This window comes from Pongo pygmaeus, chromosome X (genome assembly GCF_028885625.2).
Source record: "Pongo pygmaeus isolate AG05252 chromosome X, NHGRI_mPonPyg2-v2.0_pri, whole genome shotgun sequence".
Lineage (NCBI taxonomy): Eukaryota > Metazoa > Chordata > Mammalia > Primates > Hominidae > Pongo > Pongo pygmaeus.
In genome coordinates, this window is record NC_072396.2 from 75,660,179 (window position 1) to 75,682,613 (window position 22,435).

General features: G+C 40.0%; 1 protein-coding gene across 7 annotated transcripts in view; it reads right to left on the minus strand.

Moving 5' to 3' along the window:
* Positions 1–22,435, minus strand: part of HDAC8 (histone deacetylase 8) — a 240,898-nt gene that overhangs the window by 216,559 nt on the left and 1,904 nt on the right. For 4 of the 7 annotated variants that reach the window (XM_054471183.2, XM_063660412.1, XM_054471185.2 and 1 more), the window contains exons 3-4: positions 20,587–20,717; positions 19,721–19,862 (exon numbers count right to left, since the gene is read on the minus strand). The exons of the other annotated variants lie outside the window; for them this stretch is intronic. In XM_054471183.2, the coding sequence (XP_054327158.1) occupies positions 19,721–19,862; positions 20,587–20,717 (273 nt within the window). The remainder of the gene's footprint in view (positions 1–19,720; positions 19,863–20,586; positions 20,718–22,435) is intronic. 7 annotated transcript variants of the gene reach the window in all.

Here is a 22,435-nt window from a genome sequence, read left to right on the forward strand (position 1 = left end):
ATAATGTCATGGATAGGGTGAGTTCCATGTAAGGGAATTTACATGGAACAAGATGACTTCCTAAGACACTGACGACAGAATGCAGAATCAAAGGATTCAAAGAGGTCTGTGAACAAGTGACACAAGAAGGCAAGAGGACAACATAGAGATGCAGAGGCCACTGGACAGGCACTTCGTCAGTGTGCTCGCAGGCAACCCCCACACTCCTCTACCACACTCATTCTTGACTTCTTTCGCTCTGGCTTCACAAGAGATGCTTCTCTAAAAGACATTCACCTCACTCTCTCCTGCACCTCTAAGACTTTGCTCCATCTCTTATGTTTTTAATATTTCCAATATTTCCCCTTCAGCTCCTAAATGTTCTTAATCTAAATGTTCCTAATCTCTTAAAACAATATCAACAAACCACCCCTCAACCCTTACTTTCCCTTGACCACACCCCTCCTCTTTTCTTTATCATTCAAACCTCTAGACAGACACAGTAGTTTTCCTTTCCTATTTCCTTAGTTCCTACTCACCCCTCAATGGTTTGAGGTATACTTCCATCACTTTCTAGAAAGTTCTCTGACCAAGGTCATTAATGACCATCTTAATTGTCAAATACGATTGACACTTCAGTACCTATCTAGATTACCTCTTTGTGGTACATTAAACTGTTGAGAACTCTTTTCTTCCTTAAGCTCTTCTGCCCCCTTGGGATTCCATGACCCCTTTCTATTTTGGTTATATGGCTAGCCTTGATTGTTGCTTTTCAGCTGAATTAACTGGAGCCTCTTCTGCTTGCCCATTATAAGTTGGTGCCTCTTGGGGTTCTAGGCTCTACTTTCATTTTCTCCTTATTATCTATTTTTTCCCTAAGTAATCCCATCCATTTTCATGGTTTTCACCACCACTTGATATACTGGCAACACATCTATCTCCAGTTCCAGCTTCTACTTCCATTTCCAAATCTGGATATCAAATTTCCCTATATATTACCTCTGATGCACACCACCACCTATTCCTATTTATTGAGGTAGTGTAGTAAGTGTAGTACAGTGGTTAAGTAGCCAGCTTGAAGAATCAGATTGCCTGGGTTTGAATCCCAACTTGGTCACTTACTAACCTTCAGCAAGTCATTTAACCTCTCTGTACCTCCATGTGTAAAATAGAGATAATAATTTGTACCTACTGCTTAGTGTTCCTCTGAGGATACATGAGAAAAATGCACATAAGGTAGCGCCTACTATATAGCTCAACATAGGTTAGCTATTGTTATTCCCATTTTGCTTGGGACTCCACTTAGGCAAGCCAGAAACCTGAGTTATCTTCCTCATCTTTCATTTCCTCCCACATCTAGTTAATCATCAATACTTGCTTTTATCTCTTAAAGCTGTCTCAAATCAGCCTTCACCATTCCCCATCCCCTAATCTCATTGCTCTGCCTAAGTTCAAGTCTTCATTTTTCAGTGGTACTGTGATACTTTAAGCGGTCTCCCTACGTTCAGCCTATGCCTCTTGCAATCCATTTGCTATAACTGCAATCAGAGTTATTTTCCTACAAACATCTAACCGTGTTACTTCCTAACACAATTTTTCAGTGGCTCCCCGTTTCCTATAGCAGAGTTTCTTAAAATTCATATATCAGAATTATTCCTAGAGTTTGAAAGTGCAGGTTCCTATGTACTACCCCAAACCTACCAAATCAAGATGTCTGAGAGACCCAGAAATCTACATTTTAAAATTCAGTGATTCCAACATACATGAAGTGCTTCATGACCCATTTCCTGTGTTTCTACCTCTTCTTCTGCCATTATCTACTTTATACCTTAACCCTCCAGCAATACTGAGCTATGTGTAGTTTCTCAAATCTGCCAAACTATATTACATTGCTCTGCTTTTTATTTTACATTATTTTATTTCTGCCTTTTTATTTTATATTGCCCTACTTTTAAAAATGTTGTTCTGGCCTTCTGAAATACCCCTACCCTGCCACCTCCTTGTCTCACTGGCACATCCCTTTTCATCCTTTGAAGACATCTTCATCATCACCTCCTTACTGATAAATCTTACGTCATCTCTATAGCACTGTTTCTCTACCATTTCTCTCTCTCTCTCTCTCTCTCTCTCTCTCTCTGAGACCAGGTCTTGCTCTGTCACCCAGGCTGGAGTGCAGTGGTGCAACCTCAAACTCCTGGGCTCAAGTGATCCTCCCACCTCAGCCTCCTTAGTAGCTAGGACTACAGACATGCACCACCATGCCCAGCTAATTTTCTAATTCTTTGTAGAGATGGAGTCTCACTCCGTTGCCCAGGCTGTCAAACATTTTTTCATTATCATGTCCCACCTCTACTTAAAGAGCCTTTTTAGATACCTTTTCCTAATTGACCCCCCCATAACATTTTAATACTGCAGATATACTGTACATCTGTTTACGTACTGTGGTACATTGGAGGACTGTAAACCATCATAAAATATAAGTTTTTTTCACCTCCTTCTATCAAGAATAAATTTTTGTTCCCTTGGGGAAATCTAGACCTCCCCTTCCTTATCATTTATATCTAATTGGTCTTCTTTACTATCTATTCTATCTACTAAATGGCTCTTGAATTTATTCTCTCCTCTATGCTCATCACCACTGCTTTCATCTCTTCTTGGATATATTATCAAAATAATGTCCTCACAGATTTCTCTATGGACAGTCACCGTCCCTCTGGTTTAACTGCCAACTATTGCTAGAGTCATATTCCTAAAATGCATGTCTGACAACGTTACTTCTTCCTGGCTAAAAATTCTTTCAGTGACTTTTCACTGTCTAAAGCTGAAGTTCTTAATCTAGGACCCATACACGGGCTTCAGGAAATCCTTATACTTTCTGAAACTACAAGGAGAAATTTGTGTATGTAGATTTTCTAGGGGATGTATACACATTCTTTAGGTGAGTGGTTCTAAACCTTTGTTGGTCGTGGAAAATTCAGCGGGGTCCATAACCAAAAAAGGTTAAGAACCACTGACCTAAAGGATCAAGTCCAAGCTGTTTAGTTTGGCATTCAAGGACTCTTTATACCTCTCCAAACTTATCTCTGGCCATTTATCTATAGGAACCTATGATTCCAGCTTTAACGACAAACTTGGAAGTTCCCCCAACCCCACCAACTTTCACACCTCTAAGCATCTGCACATGCTGTTCCTGGAATAACCCTGAGGTTACACACATAACTAGTAAGTGGTGGAGCCTGAATTTACATCCAGGTGTTACTCTAATGTTCACAGTCATTCTACTCTACAGTGGCTTGACATTTCACACTGTGACCTAGTACATACAAACACACACACAAACACACACACATACACACACGCACATACACACACACACACACCCCAGAACAAGTTTCACGAAACCCACCTTCATATGAAAGAAAGCTCATTGTGGCCCACTAAATTGATATAATGTCCATCAACAAGTTGCAGTCCCTGGTTTGAAAAACACTGCACTAGACCTTTGCTAAAATAGGCAGATCTTATTACTGAGAATTTATTATCTTAGCCCCAGCAGTACCCAGGCTTTGAGGTTTTCTAAGGATACAAAAGCTGTCGTAACCCTACCCCTTCCACTATTACTCTAAAATTCTGGTCCCCCTTTTAAATAAATTCACTAATGGCCTTTTGTGCAGTACCAACTGCCCTCAAGTGTTTGCTAATGAACTAACCACTTATATCTGTCCCAGCTCAAAGAACCCACTCCTTTAAATACCAGAATCTAACCCCATCCATCTGTTCAGTCATTTTGTCTCTCATGGATTGTCAGGTATATCAGCTGGCAATTCAATGCAAATCTGTCAGAAAGTAAAATTACAAATCTTATAAAAAGATGCTGGATATCTTGAAGTCAGCACATACACACACACACACACACACACACACACACACACACACACAAAACTGATGAGGATCTGGTAGAACAGTTCACAATTGAAGAGGAGAAAAATAAATATGAATAATGATTTTAAAAGTGGTTCAAAACAGAATGATTTGAATACCAAGTGATTAAGGAAAAGCCTTTGGGAACACTAATGAAGTCCTTGAATATTTTGGCAAAATCAGCCCTCTTAAAGATCATGCTACAAATATCTCACAGGAAGTGAAACACACCATCTTGAAATATCATGCAATTTTGTTTGAAAAATTAGGCCCAAAACAAAAGCCATGAATCTTTTATATATTTTTTGTTTTAAGAATTAGTGCATTGTTATATCTAGCACTCAATTTTATTAAATGAGACAAAATACGTATATTTTAATAGCTTTTAGTTATTCAAGCTAGCATCCTAATCAAACCCTACCCCTTCCACTATCACTCTAAAATTTTGGTCCCCCTTTTAAATAAATTCACTAATGGCCTTTTGTGCAGTACCAACTGCCCTCAAGTAATAAGAACCTCCTGTATACCTCTTTGTTTCCTCAGTGCCAGGCATACAGAAGGAGTTTAATAGATGTTCATTAATTGATTGATTGTGAAAGCCTCCTCTGCCTCCAGTCTCAGTTCCCTCCAATCCAACCAGTACATTTTCAGTCCTCCCTAAAATTCTTTAGTAAATTCCCATCAAGCACAGAAAAAAGTCCAATTCCTCAGCATAGCTTATAAAACCTTTATAATCTGACCTTGTCCTATTTACCCTCAGACTCTGGCCGCATTTCACTACTTCTGGTTCTACAAATGTTCTGTACTTTCTTGGTGCTAGAATTTCATTATTTCCTCTGCTTGGAATTTTCTATCCCCACCAATGGGAAAGCAAATTCCTATTCCTTCTTCTGTACACCACACTACCTTGTATGTAATGTTAGCACTCTGACCACACTGCATTATAACTACTTCCTGCCTTGTTTCCAGCAGTTTTTATTATAAAAAGTTTTATTTATAAAAGTAATACAATCACGTTAGAGAAAATATAGGAAACAGAAAAGACGTGGGTATATTATATAAGTGTGTACATATAAAAATATAGGGCTGGATGCTGTGGCTCACGCCTGTAATCCTAGCACTCTGGGAAGCTGAGGTGGGAGGATCACCTGAGGCCAGGAGTTCAAGACCAGCCTAGGCAACATAAGGAGACCCCATCTCTACAAAAAAAACAATTTAAATTTAGCCAGGTGGCCCGGGCACAGTGGCTCACGCCTGTAATCCTGGCACCTTGGGAGGCCGAGGCAGGCAGGTCACCTGAGGTCAGGAGTTCGAGACCAGCCTGGCCAACATGGCAAAACCCCATCTCTACTAAAAGTACAAAAATTAGCCAGGTGTGGTGGCATGTGCCCGTAGTCCCAGCCACTCGGGAGGCTGAGGAAGGAGAATCACTTGAACCCAGGAAGTGGAGGTTGCAGTGAGCTGAGATCGCACCATCATACCCCAGCCTGGGCAAAAAGAGTGAAACTCCGTTTCAAAAAAAAAAAAATTTTAGCTAGGTGTGGTGGTGTGTGGCTGTGGTCCCAGCTACTTGGCTGAGGTGAGAGGATCACTTGAGCCCAGAAGGCTGCGGCTGCAGTAAACCATGATTGCACAACTGCACTCCAGCCTAGGTGACAGAGTGAAACTCTTGTCTCAGAAAGAAAAAGAAAATATATATATATATATATATATATATATCACATATGCAATATCACCATCCTCACAAAGCCACTGTTAACATTGTGTTTTATTTCCCTCTAAGATATTTTCATATGCATATATTCTTTACAGGACTCTAATCTAAGTGAATATATGAGGTTTAGCCAACTGCCCTTTAAAAACAAAATCAACATTATAAGATAAGCATTTCTTCTATTTATGCAGTTGTACTAACCACCCTATTTATTTATTTATTTTGAGACGGCGTCTCTCTCTGTCGCCCAGGCTGGAGTGCAGTGGCATGATCTTGGCTCACTGCAGCCTCCTCCTCCCAGGTTCAAGAGATTCTCTTGCCTCAACTTCCTGGGTAGCTGGGATTACAGGCTCATGCCACCATGCCCAGCTAATGTTTTGTATTTTTAGTAGAGACGGGGTTTCACCATGTTGGCCAGGACAGTCTCGATCTCTTGACCTTCTGATCCGCCTGCCTCGGTCTCCCAAAGTACTGGGATTACAGGTGTGAGCCACCGTGCCTGGCCAATAGCCACCATTTTTAATGGTTTTATAATATCCCTTCAAGTGGATATGTTGCGGTATACTACCTAACCCACTGTTTGAATATTTGGGTTTCCCTCCTGCCCCTTTTTTGGCTACTATAAGTAACAGAGAAAGTACCATCTTCACAAACACATTTTTACCATATTTTGGGTCGGTTTACTTCCTTAGAATAGATTACCAAGAGTAATAGATGTTATCAAAGATCTTCCTTTCTTTGGCTCATATTGGTAGGAGGGAAAAATATATATACAATCCCTTGATATCTGTGGGGGATTGGTTCCAGGACCCCTGCAGATACCAAAATCCATGCACACTCAAATCCCACAGTTGGCCCCATGGAACCCGCAGATGATAAAAGTCAGCCCTCTGTATATGCGGGTTTTGCATTTGGTAAATACTGTATTTTCTATCTGTATTTGGTTGCAGATGCAGAACCTGCTGATATGGAGGGCTGACTGTATTTATAGAAAAAAAAATCTGCATATAAATTAATCCCCACAGTTCAAACCTGTGTTGTTCAGGGGCTAACTGCTAATATTTCAATTCTTCTACTTATTAGTGATACTAAATATTTTTTCATGCTTGTTTAATGTTTCCTTTTTTGTGAATTGTCTTTTTGTGTTTTTTGTTCATTTATCTGAGTATTAGTGTTCAAAAAAATCAATTAGAACAGTTAGAGATTTTAACCCTTTGTTATATTTGCTGTAATATTGGGGGTTCTCTTTATCTTGGTAAAATTTTAGCTACAAAATAATATAATATCATTATAGAAATTTTGAAAACTAGAGAAAAATATGTTTAAAAAATCATCAATAGTTCTGCCTATTAATATGGTGGCTAGGAGGCAGGACTAGCTTACAGCTCCTGCTCAGATGGACAGAGCAGCATGTGGAGACTCACATCATGAACTTTTGCTCCTAGAACTACCCCAGGAACATACCAGGGAAGCCAAGAAAATCCACAGACCCCTTGAAGGAACTGGATCACTGCTGCAGGCTCCCTGAGATGCCGAACAACTGTAAGTTGGCTTGCTTTCTCAACAGGGAGGCTCATAGTCTGGGGCAAGTTCTCAGCCCTGGTCACTGGCTGCCTGGAAATAGACTCAGTGCTGTTGGGAGCTGGGACGGCGGGAGGTGAGGCACAGTGGGAGTGAGACCGGCCTCTAGGACTGCAGGCTGCGTGGGAGCGGGGTGAAGCCTGTGACTGCCATCTTTCCCTCACTTTCCTGGAGACCTGTATGACTCAGAAGAGGCAGCCATAATCCCCCTGGGAATGTAACTCCACCGGACTGGGAACCACACCCCCGTCCCCCACAGCAGGCCCCACCCAAGGAGACTCTGAGCTCAGACACACACCTACCCCTGCCTCCACCTGGTGGTCTTTCTCTACCTGCCCCAATAGACAAAGACAAAGGTCATAATCTCTTGGGAGTTCTATGGCCCTGCCCGCTGCCTGAGAAACCTGAATACTTAAACAGGTGTCCCCAGGGCAAGTTTGCATCCTCTCTATAGGACCACAGCTGATGCGTTCTTGAAGGCGCCACCTCCTGGCTGGAGGCCAACCAACACAAAACCAGTGCACTGAAGAAAAACAAAACTAAGGACCCTCCACTTCACTCTCCTGCTACCTCCACTGGAGCAGCTGCAAGACCTGAAGACAGATCACATCACAGCACTCTTTGCAGACACTCCCTAGTACCAGGTCGGAGCTGGGTAGCTCTGCTGGGTGGCTAGACTCAGAAGAGCAAAAACAATCACTACAGTTCAGCTCTCAGGGAGCCCCATTCCTAGGGGAAGGAGGAGAATGACACATCAAAGGAGCACCCCATGGGACAAAAGAGTCTGAACAGCAGCCCTTGAATCCCAGATCTTCCCTCTGATATAGTCTACCCAAATGAGAAGGAACCAGAAACACAATTCTGGTAATATGACAAAACGAGGTTATTTAACATCCCCAAAAGATCATACCAGCTCACCAGCAATGAATCCAAACCAAGACAAAAATCCCTGAATTGCCAGAAAAAGAATTCAGAAGGTCGATTATTAAGCTAATCAAGGAGCCACCAGAGAAAGGTGAAGTCCAACTTAAAGAAATCAAAAACATGATAAAGGATATGAAAGGAAAATTATTCGGTGAAATGGAGAGCATAAATAAAAAACAATCACAACTTCTGGAAATTAAGGACACACTTAGAGAAATGCAAAATGCACTGGAAAGTCTCAGCAATAGAATTGAACAAACAGAAGAAAGAACTTCAGAGCTCAAAGACAAGGCTTTTGAATTAACCCAATCTGTCAAACACAAAGAGAAAAGAATTTTAACAAATGAACAAAGCCTCCAAGAAGTTTGGGACTATGTTAAATGTCCAAACCTAAGAATAATTTGTGTTCCCAATGAAGAAGATAAATCTAAAAGTTTGGAAAACATATTTGAAGGGATAATTAAGGAAAACTTCCCCAGCCTTGCTAGAGAGCTCGACATCCAAATACAAGAAGCTCAAAGAATACCTGGGAAATTCATTGCAAAATGATCATCACCTAGGCACATAGTCATCAGTTACCTAAAGTCAAGATGACAGAATCTTAAGAGCTGTGAGGCAAAAGCATCAGGTAACCTATAAAGGAAAACCTATCAGATTAACAGCAGATTTCTCAGCAGAAACCTTACAAGCTGAAAGGGATTGGGGTCCTATTTTTAGCCTCCTTAAACAAAACAATTATCAACCAAGAATTTTGTATCCACTGGAAACGAAGCTTCATAAATGAAGGAAAGATATGGTCTTTTCCAGACAAAAAAATGCTGAGAGAATTTGCCACTACAAAGCCAGCACTACAAGAATTGCTAAAAATAAGCACGAAATCTTGAAACAAATCCTCAAAATAAACTGAAATAGAACCTCCTTAAAGCATAAACCTCACAGGACCTATATAACAACAATACAATTTATAAAAACCAAGATATTCAGGCAACGACTAGCATGATGAATAGAATAGTACCTCAATCTCAATACTAACATTGAACATAGCCTAAATGCTCCACTTAAAAGATACAGAATGGCAGAATGGATAAGAATTCACCAACTGAGTTTCTGCTATCTTCAGGAGACTCACCTAACACATAAGGACTTACATAAACTGAAGGTAAAGGGGGCAGAAAAAGATATTCCATGCAAATGGACACCAAAAGCAAGCAGGAGTAGCTATTCTTATATCAGACAGAACAAACTTTAAAGCAACAGCAGTTAGAAAAGACAAAGAGGGATATTATATAATGATAAAAGGACTAGTCCAACAGGAAAATATCACAATTCTAAATATATACGCACCTAACACTGGAGCTCCCAAATTTATAAAACAATTACTATTAGACCTAAGAAATGAGATAGGCAGCAACACAATTATAGTGAGGGACTGTAATACTCCACTGACAGCACTAGACAGATCATCCAGACAGAAAGTCAACAAGGAAACAATGGACTTAAACTATACCCTCGAACAAATGGATTTAACAGATATTTATAAAACATTCTACCCAGGCTGGGCACGGTGGCTCACGCCTGTAATCCCAGCACTTTGGGAGGCTGAGACGGGTGGATCATGAGGTCAGGAGATCGAGACCATCCTGGCTAACACAGTGAAACCCTGTCTCTACTAAAAATACAAAAAATTAGCCCGGCGTGGTGGCGGGTGCCTGTAGGGAAGCTGAGGGAGAAGAATGGCGTGAACCCAGGAGGCGGAGCTTGCAGTGAGCCCAGACCGCGCCACTGCACTCCAGCCTGGGTGACAGAGTGAGACTCCACCTCGAACAAACAAACAAACAAAAAAAAAACATTCTACCCAACAACTGCAGAATATACATTCTATTCATCAGCACATGGAACATTCTCCAAGACAGACCATATGATAGGCCACAAAACAAGTCTCACTTAAGAAAATATTTAACAAGCCTCTATTTTAAAAATCAAAATTACATCAAGTACTCTCTCAGATCACAGTGGAATAAAATTGGAAATAAACTCCAAAAGGAACCCTCAAAACCATGCAAATACATGGCAATTAAATAACCTGCTCCTGAATGAACATTGGGTCAACAATGAAATCAAGACAAAAATTAAAAAACTCTTTGAACAGAACGATAATAGTGACACAACCTATCAAAACCTCTAGGATACAGCAAAAGCAGTGCTAAGGGGAAATGCCTCTTAGCAAATGCATTAAATGCCTACATTAAAAAGTCTGAAAGAGCACAAATAGACAATCTAAGGGCACACCTCATGGAACTGGAGAAACAAGAACAATCCAAACCCAAATCCAGCAGAAGAAAAGAAATAACCAAGATCAGAGAAGAACTAAATGAAACTGAAACAAACAAACAAACAAAAAAATACAAAAGATAAATGAAACAAAAAGCTGGTTCTTTTAAAATAAATAAAATTGATAGACAATTAGCAAGATGAACCATCATTCTTCACAGAAATAGAAAAGACAATCCTAAAATTCATATGGAACCAAAAAAGAGCCCACATAGTCAAAGCTAAGACTAAGCAAAAAGAACAAATCTGGAGGCATCACACATTACCTGACTACAAACTATAAGGCCATAGTCACCAAAACAGCATGATACTGGTATAAAAATAGCACATAGACCAATGGAACAGAATAGAGAAGCTGGAAATAAAGCCAAATGCCTACAGCCAACTCATCTTTGACAAAGCAAACAAAAACATAAAGTGGGGAAAGGACACCCTATTCAACAAATGGTGCTGGGATAATTGGCAAGCCACATGTAGAAGAATGAAACTGGGTCCACATCGCTCACCTTATCAAAAAATCAACTCGAGATGGATCAAAGACTTAAATCTAAGACCTGAAAGTATAAAAATTCTAGAAGATAACATTGGAAAAACCCTTCTAGACATTGGCTTAGGCAAAGAATTCATGACCAAAGACCCAAAAACAAATACAACAAAAACAAAGATAAATAGATGAAACATAATTAAGCTAAAATGCTTCTGCACAGTAAAATAAATAATCAGCAGAGTTAACAAACAACCCACAGAGTGGGAGAAAATCTTCACAATCTATACATCTGACAGAGGACCAATATCCAGAATTACAAAGAACTCAAACAAATCAGCAAGAAAAAAAGCAAACAATCCCATTAAAAAGTGGGCTAAGGACATGAATAGACAATTCTCAAAAGAAGATATACAAATGGCCAACAAACATATGAAAAAATGCTCAACATCACTAGTGATCAGGAAAATGCAAATCAAAACCACAATGTGATACTACCTCACTCCTGCAAGAATGGCCATAATCAAAAAATCAAAAAATAATAGATGTTGTTATGGATGTGGTGAAAAGGGAACACTTTTACACTGCTGGTGGGAATGTAAACTAGTACAATCACTATGGAAAACAGTGTGGAGACTCCTTAAGGAACTAAAAGTAGATCTACCATTTGATCTAGCAATCCCACTACTAGGTATCCACACAGAAAAAAAGAAGTCATTATACGAAAAAGATACTTGCACATGCATGTTTATAGCAGCACAATTTGCAAATGCAAAAATATGGAACCAGCCCAAATGCCCATCGATCAACAAGTGGATAAAGAAAATGTGGTATATATAGACCATGGAATACTACTCAGCCATAAAAAGGAATGAGATAATGGCATTCACAGCAACATGGATGGAATTGGAGACTATTATTCTAAATGAAGTAACTCAGGAATGGAAAACCAAACGTCGTATGTTCTCACTCATGTGGAAGATGAGCTATAAGGACACAAAGGCATAAGAACAACACATTAGACTTTGGGGACTCGGGGGAAAGGATGGGGGTGGTAAGGGATAAAAGACTACACAATGGGTACAGTGTACACTGCTCGGGTGATGGGTGCACCAAAAGCTCAGAAATCACTACTAAATAACTTACTCATGTAACCAAATGCCACCTGTTCTCCAAAAGCCTACTGAAATAAAAATAAAAATAAAAAGTTGTAAAAAGAAAATTAAATTAAAAAATAAAAAATAATATTTGGGAGAAAAAATAATTCTGCCACTATATTATTGTTATTCTAAGATAACCACTGTTATCATTCCCACCAGTCTTTTTTTCTTCATATATGTTTTACAAAGCTGGGATTACAATGTGCATACATTTTTAAGACCTGCTTTTTTTTTTTTTCTGAGACACAGTCTAACTCTGTCACCCAGGCTGGTGTGCAGTGGCATGATCTCAGCTCTCCGCAACCTCTGCCTCCTGGGTTCAAGCGATTCTCCTGCCTCAGCTTCTCGAGTAGCTGGGATTACAGGTGCCTGCCACCACACCCGGCTAATTTTTGTATTTTTAGTAGAGACAAGGTTTCACCATGTTGGCCAGGCTGGTCTTGAACTCCTGACCTCAGGTGATCCACCTGCCTCAGCCTCCCAAAGTGCTTGGATTACAGGCATGAGCCACTGCACCCAGCCAAGACCTGCTTTTTTATTGACATACATAAAGTGTTTATCTGAAGTTCCCTATAATCCTTATAATCATTATTTAAAATAATAGCATAAGGCTGGGCATGGTGGCACACAACTGTAATCCCAGCACTTTGGGAGGGCAAAGTGGGCTGATTGCTTGAGCCCAGGAGTTAGAGAACAGCCTGGACAACATGGCAAGACCCCATCTCTACAAAAAAAGCCAGGTGTGGTGGTATGTGCCTGTAGTCCCAGCTACTCAGGAGGCTGATGTGGAGGATTGCTTGACCTTTGGGGAGCAGAGGTTGCAGTGAGCCGAGACCGTGCAACTGCACTCCAGCCTGGGTGGCAGAGCAAGACCCTGTCTCATAAGTAAATAATAAATAAATAAATAAATAAAAACAAAAAGCTTTTGCACAGAAGAAAAACAGTAAAACAATAGGATAATATTCTAGGGAGTAGATTCACCATTCCTTTATTGCTAGGCATTCATGTTATTTTAGTTTTTAAAATTGTATAAATAACACTGATAAATACCTTCACGAAAATAGTTTGTTTCCCATATTTAAAAAAAAAAATTAGGCCACACTCCCAGAAGTAAGATTACCCGATCAAAGGGCATTAATACACATTGGCTACCAAAATGCTTTCTTCCAAACCACACTCACTAGGAAACTGAGTACCATCTTTTTCAATTCTGTTAAATTTAGGCTTAAAAAGTGGTGGCTCATGCCTGTAATCCCAGCACTTTGGGAGGCCGAGGCGGGCAGATCATGAGGTCAGGAGTTCAAGACCAGCCTGACCAACACGGTGAAACCCCGTCTCTACTAAAAATACAAAAATTAGCCGGGCATGGTGACACGCGCCTGCAATCCCAGCTACTCAAGAGGCTGAGGCAGGAGAATCGCTTGAACCCGGGAGGCGGGATTGCAGTGAGCCGAGATCACACCATTGCACTCCAGCCTGGACGACAGAGGTGAGATTCTGTCTCAAAAAAAAGAGGCTTACCTAATGGTTTTAATTTACATTTCTTTGATTAGTAGTGATGAACATTTTCCGATGTTTTCCAGTTGTCCTTAAACTCCTTTGTAAATTGTCTATTGGTGTTCTTTGTGCAGATTTCTTCTTATACATTATATTGTAGGAGTGGGTTAGATAATACAAGCCTATTACACTTTGTCATATTTATGATACACAGGCTTTTTCAGTCTGTGTTTAGATTTTAAAAATAGCCAAAAAAACTTTTAAAAGTTATTTTGGTTTTAAAATTTTATACAGTCAGGTTTGATCTTTTCCTTCATGATTTTAAAAAATTATTTTCTAAGCTTAGAAAATTCTTCCCCTTTAGAAGCTTGATAAATATCCATTCACTCTAGTTTTTAAAATTTGCTTTTTTAAATATTTAACTCTTCAATCTAGCTGTCACTCATTTTAGTTTATTACAGTAGATGAGGGTATAATGGTACAAGCTGTCACAATACCATTCATTTACTCAACAGACCTTTCAACTCCCATTCACTTGCAATGCACCCTTTGTAATAGATTAAATTCTATATAATTGGTCTCTTTGTTGGGGGGGTGTACTATAACCTATCTGTCTAATTTTTGTACCAGTGTTTTCATTATTGTAGTTTTGGATGCGTAATATCTAATAGTATTAGTCCTTCATTACTCTTCTTTTGTAGAATCCTTTTTTAGCTTTCAAATGCAATTATTTGCTGTCTTACTCCTAAGATATAAATTTCTTGCAGGTAGAATTTGTTTATTTCCTTAGAATAGATTGCCAAGAATATTGTTACTGGGCCAACTGGTATGAACATTTTTTCCCATTCTTAACACTTCCAAAGTTTTCAAAAGAGGTTGTACTAATTTCACTGTAATCCTTCCACCACCTGGATATTTTGAAATAAAGAATCTTTTTCAAACTTGGTAGGGGAAACAATATATCTTGCTTCAATTTCTATATCTCTGCTTATTGGTGATGATAAACATACATTTGATATATAGTAGGTGCTTAATCAATGCTTATTCAATGAATAAATGGCATGTATGAATCTGTACATATATTTACAGATTGGAAGTTTAAGCAAATATTGTGATTATAATAGGTAAATGCTGGCTAGATGTAAGTTTGTAGCCTAAATGCCTGTAGTCCATCTACAGGGAGGTTCTAGATATACCAAGAACACCCTGGAATTCAGACCTAAACTGGGGCAATCTCTAGAGACTCTCTGCAATTTATATTTATCACAGGCATGTCCGTTTCCATGCAGGATCAGCTGAAAGATGTCTAAAACAGTTAAGGTGATATATGTGGGTATCCCCACGTCTGTGTGCAGCCCAGAAGCAGTCATGATTGGGTCAAAACAGAGTGTACTTCCTTTGGCAGCAAAACAGTAATAAGAAGCAGAGTATTCCACTGGAAAATGACCCAGGCCCTAGTAGGCTTTCTGCAGTTAATTTAATTGCATAATAAACTGGATGTGATTCATAGAAGCAAGCCCTTTCTATGAAGCCACACTACTTTTCTTCTCAACTTGCTAAGCCCAAGAGGACCTAGAAGTCTTTCGTTCAGAGAAGCTTAGTTTTCTCCTTTCACTCCGCACCTGGGAGGGGAGAGGGTCATTTTTTTTCTCCTAGCAGTCATTGTCTTTATTTTGAACTTAAAAAAAAAGGCAGGTGGGGTGCAGTGGCTCTCATGTGTAATGCCAGCACTTTGGGAGGCCAAGGTGGGAGGATCACTTGAGGCCAGGAATTTGAGACCAGCCTGGGCAACATAGCAAGACCTCATCTCTACAAAAAATACAAAAATTATCCAAGCATGGTGGCACGTGCCTGTAGTCCTAGCTACCAAGAAGGCTGAGGTGGGCGGATCCCTTGAACCCAGGAGTTCGAGACTGCAGTGAGCTACGATTGCACCACTGCACTCCAGACTTGGTGACAGACAGAGACTCTGTCTCAAAAAAACAAAACAAGAAAGAAAGAAAGAGGCCAGGCAAACCGAATCCAGCAGCACATCAAAAAGCTTATCCACCATGATCAAAGTGGGCTTCATCCCTGGGATGCAAGCCTGGTTCAATATACGCAAATCAATAAATGTAATCCAGCATATAAACAGAACCAAAGACAAAAACCACATGATTATCTCAATAGATGCAGAAAAGACCTTTGACAAAATTTAACAACCCTTCATGCTAAAAACTCTCAATAAATTAGGTATTGATGGGATGCATCTCAAAATAACAAGAGCTATCTCTGACAAACCCACAGCCAATATCATACTGAATGGGCAAAAACTGGAAGCATTCCCTTTGAAAACTGGCACAAGACAGGGATGCCCTCTCTCACCACTCCTATTCAACATAGTGTTGGAAGTTCTGGCCAGGGCAATTAGGCAGGAGAAGGAAATAAAGGGTATTCAATTAGGAAAAGAGGAAATCAAATTGTCCCTGTTTGCAGATGACATGATTGTATATCTAGAAAACCCCATTGTCTCAGCCCAAAATCTCCTTAAGCTGATAAGCAACTTCAGCAAAGTCTCAGGATACAAAATCAATGTACAAAAATCACAAGCATTCTTATACACCAATAACAGACAAACAGAGAGCCAAATCATGAGTGAACTCCCATTCACAATTGCTTCAAAGAGAATAAAATACCTAGGAATCCAACTTACAAGGGATGTGAAGGACCTCTTCAAGGAGAACTACAAACCACTGCTCAAGGAAATAAAAGAGGATACAAACAAATGGAAGAACATTCCATGCTCATGGGTAGGAAGAATCAATAACGTGAAAATGGCCATACTGCCCAAGGTAATTTATAGATTCAATGCTATCCCCATCAAGCTACCAATGACTTTCTTCACAGAATTGGAAAAAACTACTTTAAAGTTCATATGGAACCAAAAAAGAGCCCACATCGCCAAGTCAATCCTAAGCCAAAAGAACAAAGCTGGATGCATCACACTACCTGACTTCAAACTATACTACAAGGCTAAAGTAACCAAAACAGCATGGTACTGGTACGAAAACAGAGATATAGATCAATGGAACGGAACAGAGCCCTCAGAAATAACGCTGCATATCTACAACTATCTGATCTTTGACAAACCTGAGAAAAACAAGCAATGGGGAAAGATTTCCCTATTTAATAAATGGTGCAGGGAAAACTGGCTAGCCATATGTAGAAAGCTGAAACTGGATCCCTTCCTTACACCTTATACAAAAATTAATTCAAGATGGATTAAAGACTTAAACATTAGACCTAAAACCATAAAAACCCTAGAAGAAAACCTAGGCATTACCATTCAGGACATAGGCATGGGCAAGGACTTCATGTCTAAAACACCAAAAGCAATGGCAACAAAAGCCAAAATTGACAAATGGGATCTAATTAAACTCGAGAGCTTCTGCACAGCAAAATAAACTACCATCAGAGTGAACAGGCAACCTACAAAATGGGAGAAAATTTTCACAACCTACTCATCTGACAAAGGGCTAATATCCAGAATCTACAATGAACTCAAAGAAATTTACAAGAAAAAAAACAAACAACCCCATCAACAAGTGGGCGAAGGATATGAACAGACACTTCTCAAAAGAAGACATTTATGCAGCCAAAAGACACATGAAAAAATGCTCATCATCACTGGCCATCAGAGAAATGCAAATCAAAACCACAATGAGTTACCATCTCACACCAGTTAGAATGGCAATCATTAAAAAGTCAGGAAACAACAGGTGCTGGAGAGGATGTGGAGAAATAGGAACACTTTTACACTGTTGGTGGGACTGTAAACTAGTTCAACCCTTGTGGAAGTCAGTGTGGCGATTCCTCAGGGATCTAGAACTAGAAATCCCATTTGACCCAGCCATCCCATTACTGGGTATATACCCAAAGGACTATAAATCATGCTGCTATAAAGACACATGCACATGTATGTTTACTGCGGCACTATTCACAATAGCAAAGACTTGGAACCAACCCAAATGTCCGACAATGATAGACTGGATTAAGAAAATGTGGCACATATACACCATGGAATACTATGCAGCCATAAAAAATGATGAGTTCATGTCCTTTGTAGGGACATGGATGAAATTGGAAATCATCACTCTCAGTAAACTATCTCAAGGACAAAAAACCAAACACCGCATGTTCTCACTCATAGATGGGAATTGAACAATGAGAACACAGGGACACAGGAAGGGGAACATCACACTCTGGGGACTGTTGTGGGGTGGGGGGAAGGGGCAGGGGGGAGGGATAGCATTAGGAGATATACCTAATGCTAAAGGGCGAATTAATGGTTGCAGCACACCAGCATGGCACATGTATACATATGTAACCAACCTGCACATTGTGCACATGTACCCTAAAACTTAAAGTATAATAATAATAAAAAAGAAAGAAAGAAAGAGGCCAGATGTGGTGGCACATGCCTGTAATGCCAGCACCTTGGGAGGCTGAGGATGGAGGATCCCTTGAGCCCAGGAGTTCAAGATCAGCCTGGGCAACATAGGGAGACATTGTCTTTATTAAAAAACAAAAACCAAAAAACAAACAAACAAACAAACAAAAAAAAGCAAGCAGGCAAGCAAGCAAAAGCTAACAAAAGGCAGCTTGTCTCTGTTTTTAAAACCATGTAAGACTCATTACTAAAACATTGGTTTCCTTTGCTCTGTTGCCTAACTAGTAAATTCTAGTAGTAAACTTTTTCAAGGACCTCCTTGGCCACAAAATCTGTCAATTTGATGGAAAAATTCTGTTATTATCTTAACCTGCATATGCTGAAGTTGTGCTGTGTTTTATTCTGAAAAACAGTGTTGTTTTCTCTTCACTCAAGAGCACCTAAGGTCACAGTTGATTGCATGAACAATTGATTTGTGAGTGATGCATTGGCAGTTACTACCACAGTGGCTTCATTTCTCTCAGACAGAGGACTGATAACTTCAGAGTTTAAAAAATCCTTCTTCTTCAATGTGGATTAAGTACTACAGAAATATCAAACAAAGTCCCAAATGCTGAAGAAGGCCCAGCAATCCTTCTCAAACAGACTACTGCAGTTTGACATGTTAACATAAAACTCTAGAAGGTGGCCAGGCGCGGTGGCTCACCCCTGTAATCCCAGCACTTTGGGAGGCCGAGGCAGGCAGATCACCTGAGGTCAGGAGTTTAAGACCAGCCTGGCCAACGTGGTGAAACCCTGTCTCTACAAAAGTTAGCTGGGCATGATGGCAGGTGCCTGTAATTCCAGCTACTCAGGAGGCCGAGGCAGAATCACTTGAACTGGGAAGGCGGAGGTTGCAGTAAGCTGAGATCGCGCCACTGCACTCCAGCCTGAGTGACAGGGCGAGACTCTGTCTCAAAAACAAACAAAAAATTAAACAAACAAACACTCCAAAGAACTTCTCCTCTAACTCCAAGAAGCACCTAGGAAGAGCCTTTTCACAAGCCCTTTGTCTTTGAGAGACATCTACCTCTGGGTTGCTACTTTCGTTAGAGAAGCATGAGCCCTCTTCTTGATTCTTCAGCCTTTTGTTTTAAACCTATTAGCATCAATTTTCCAACTTTTTAAAAATCTGTTTGCCACTTCTTTTAAGAACTAGCTCTAAAATTCACTTCTGCCAAGACTTCCATGATTAATTTCTTTCTACTGATAAGTCTTTTCAGCTCATACATATATTCCATTGGTACCATAACTAATGTTGTTCTCTATTCTAATTTTGTTAATGTTTCTAGACTGTAAGTCCCTTGAAGACAGGGGAATTTCTAGAAAGCTGAAAAGGAATTTAGAGACTGTCTAGTTGTATCCTTTGTTCATTTTATTGATGAAGAAACTGAGGCCTAGGGAGGGTAATCAGTCCAAGTCAGTTAGCCAAGTTAGAAAAACTAGGTGTAGAGCCCAGGTGTCCTGACTTTGAGCAGTGTGCTTTCCAATATATTAGGTAATCTTTTTTCTATTTAACTTGGATTTCTTCAGAATGCCTAGTAAAGTGCCACATACACACACGTCTCTCTGTAAGTGTCAATACAATAAGCATAAGAGTTTACATAACTAAGAAACTGACTCAAGGAAAGAGTCAGAAAACAGAAAGGTCATTTTCTTACTTCTTTGCATGATGCCACCCTCCAGACCAGTTAATTGCTACTTTGCACATTCCGTCAATCAGGCATTGGGCAGCTGTGATCGTAGCCCCTCCTACAGCTGCTGCATAGTCAAATATCCCTTCAGTGGCTGGGCAGTCATAACCTTAGGGCAAAAATCAGAAGAGCTGGTTAAAAGATGAACTGGAAAAAGAGGAGGAATAGATTAAGGTGTGACAACAACCTAACCTACTAAAAAGCCACTGTGCTAATATCAGCTCCAACTGAGACAGAAACAACTCCAATGTTGGGGATATAATTTTTTAAAAGGTTAGAGCTAGAAAGGATAAACCTTCCTGATGAACTAGTCACAGGCTACAGATAGAGAAACCAAGCCTGAGAGGTGATGTGTCTTGTCAGTGGTCACACAGAGCCAGGCTTGGGACCCAGCTCTGTTGACCCCCCAGTTCAATGTTCCTCTGCTAAACCATGCTGTTTTTCTAGACTATCCTGCAGGTCACTTACAGTTTTAAAAAAAATGCAGCTGTTTAATGAGGGGTGAGGTAGAAAAACTTAGCCAGAACATAAATCTGTACTCCAGTTAAAATGTAAGGTCACAGGACAGCTAAATCAGCATATATATAGCCAGACCAGATCTGAGCACTGCCAGTAGGGCATAAGCAACGGAAAGGTTTTCTTTCATCTAACCCATCATGTGGTTTTGCTCAGCTCGTATGGTTTGCTCGTTTAGTGAGTTATATGTGGCTAAACCAAAAGATTAAGATTTACAGTTAACACGATTTCTTAATGAAAAAATATTTAAAAAATCATACGAGTTATAAAAAAAATTAGGCTGTCCATCTCCCATCACTGCCTGGTAATGACTTTACCTAGCCCATATTCTATGGAGTCCGGATGATCATCATCGCCCTCTTGGCTGACCTTCTGGAGATGCTGCAGATAAGCATCAGTGTGGAAGGTGGCCATCTCCTCCATGGAGGCCACTTTAGGCTTAACTATCCTAATAATAACAGAGAGAACAAAGAGAGGTCAGTGAGTCAGACCCAGTGTATGCCAGAAGCTAGAAACAGAAGCCAGCAGTCTGAGAAGAAAATACGTCTCAACTTCTGGTTCCAATAGTCTGGAGTAATAAACACATTCTGTTCTTCCACTGCACTGTGCGGTCTTCACTGCCTCACATCTACAGTAGTGACTCTATTAATAAGGGGCAAGAAGATAGATTTTCCCTTGAGTTTATAGGTAAGTAAACAAAAGTAATTATATTCAAGTTAAACAAATAATCAGGTATCAGACAGACTTTACCCTGTGAGTTACAACTTTCAGGACAAACTAGTAGGCAGGGATATTTTCATTTGAACCAGTTACTAATTGGCTATCTAATCCTTTCAGCTATATATTTATTTTAATAGGCAGCTATGTTATCATGCATTTTGAATTTGGAGTCAGACTTGGAGTTAGAGAATTGGGTTCCTGTCCTAACTCTGTACTTACTAGCTCTATAACCTCAGGCAAGTTGACTGTTCTGTAGTTCAGTTTTCTTATTTGTAAAATGGGGAACTTTATGGGAGTTATGTGAAGATAAAAGGATAACACATACAAAAATGCTTGGTTGATAACTATCATTCTATTAACAGATTAAAAAATGGGCAACCCAAAATGTAATGTTTCTAGACTTGGATCCTCCTATCTGCCTCTGAGAGCGAGGCGAGAAGGGGCAAAATGGTTGGAACTGGGCTTCACTCAGAACCTCTCAACCTACTCCTCACAAAAAATGACAAATAGAAGCGAGTGAGGGAATAAAGGGAGCTAATCCAATAAGAGGCCTTACCACATCTAACCTCTAGCTGCGTAGTCCCCATTTCCTCTTCTTGACCCCACAGCTGCCCCTACTGTTCTCTAGCCCTTGCCACTTAAAGGGTCGTCCATAGACCAGGAGCATCAGCATTCCCTGGGTGCTTGTTAGAAATGCAGAACTTCAGACTTGCCTCAGACCTGAGTCAGAATTTGTATTTTAACATGATGATTTTTAAACAAGATGACACATTTCAAGGTGATTCATATACACATTCAAGTTGAAGGAGCCCTGACCTGGGCCACAGGGAGGCAGCAGTGGTTTTAAATGTCTGCTGAATGGGAACACAGCCATGAGTTTATGATGAATTAATACGACTATATAGGCTACTACTATCACCAAGGTAGCTGGAAGAAATCCTGTGGTTTGGCCTCAAAAACGAAATACATAGCCAAGACCCAGGAATTCTTGCTTCTTCGTAAAGAAGACAAATCTATACCACCAGAGGTGAAAAATCTACCCATGAAAATAAAAATTTTGTAGTATCTTGGACCATATTTCCCAGTCCTAAAAGCTCCCTCTTCTAGTACCCTTCCATTTATTTTGGTAAATGTTAAAAAACACTTACTGAAAACCTCCCTATTTAACAGTAAGCAAACTGGACAGTTTTGCTTTGCTTTGATATCTTGTTTGTCATAAAATAATTTTTTGAAATGTTAAATAACTTTAATGGAAGGCATATAGTTACTATGTTAACCAAACCATATGGGTTAAAAAATGGCTTAAAATGGGTGTGGTGACACGTGCCTGTAGTCCCAGCTACTTGGGAGGCTGAGGCAGCAGAATTGCTTGAACCTGGGAGGCGGAGGTTGCAGTGAGCCGAGATCGCGCCACTGCACTCCAGCCTGTGCGACAGAGCAAGACTC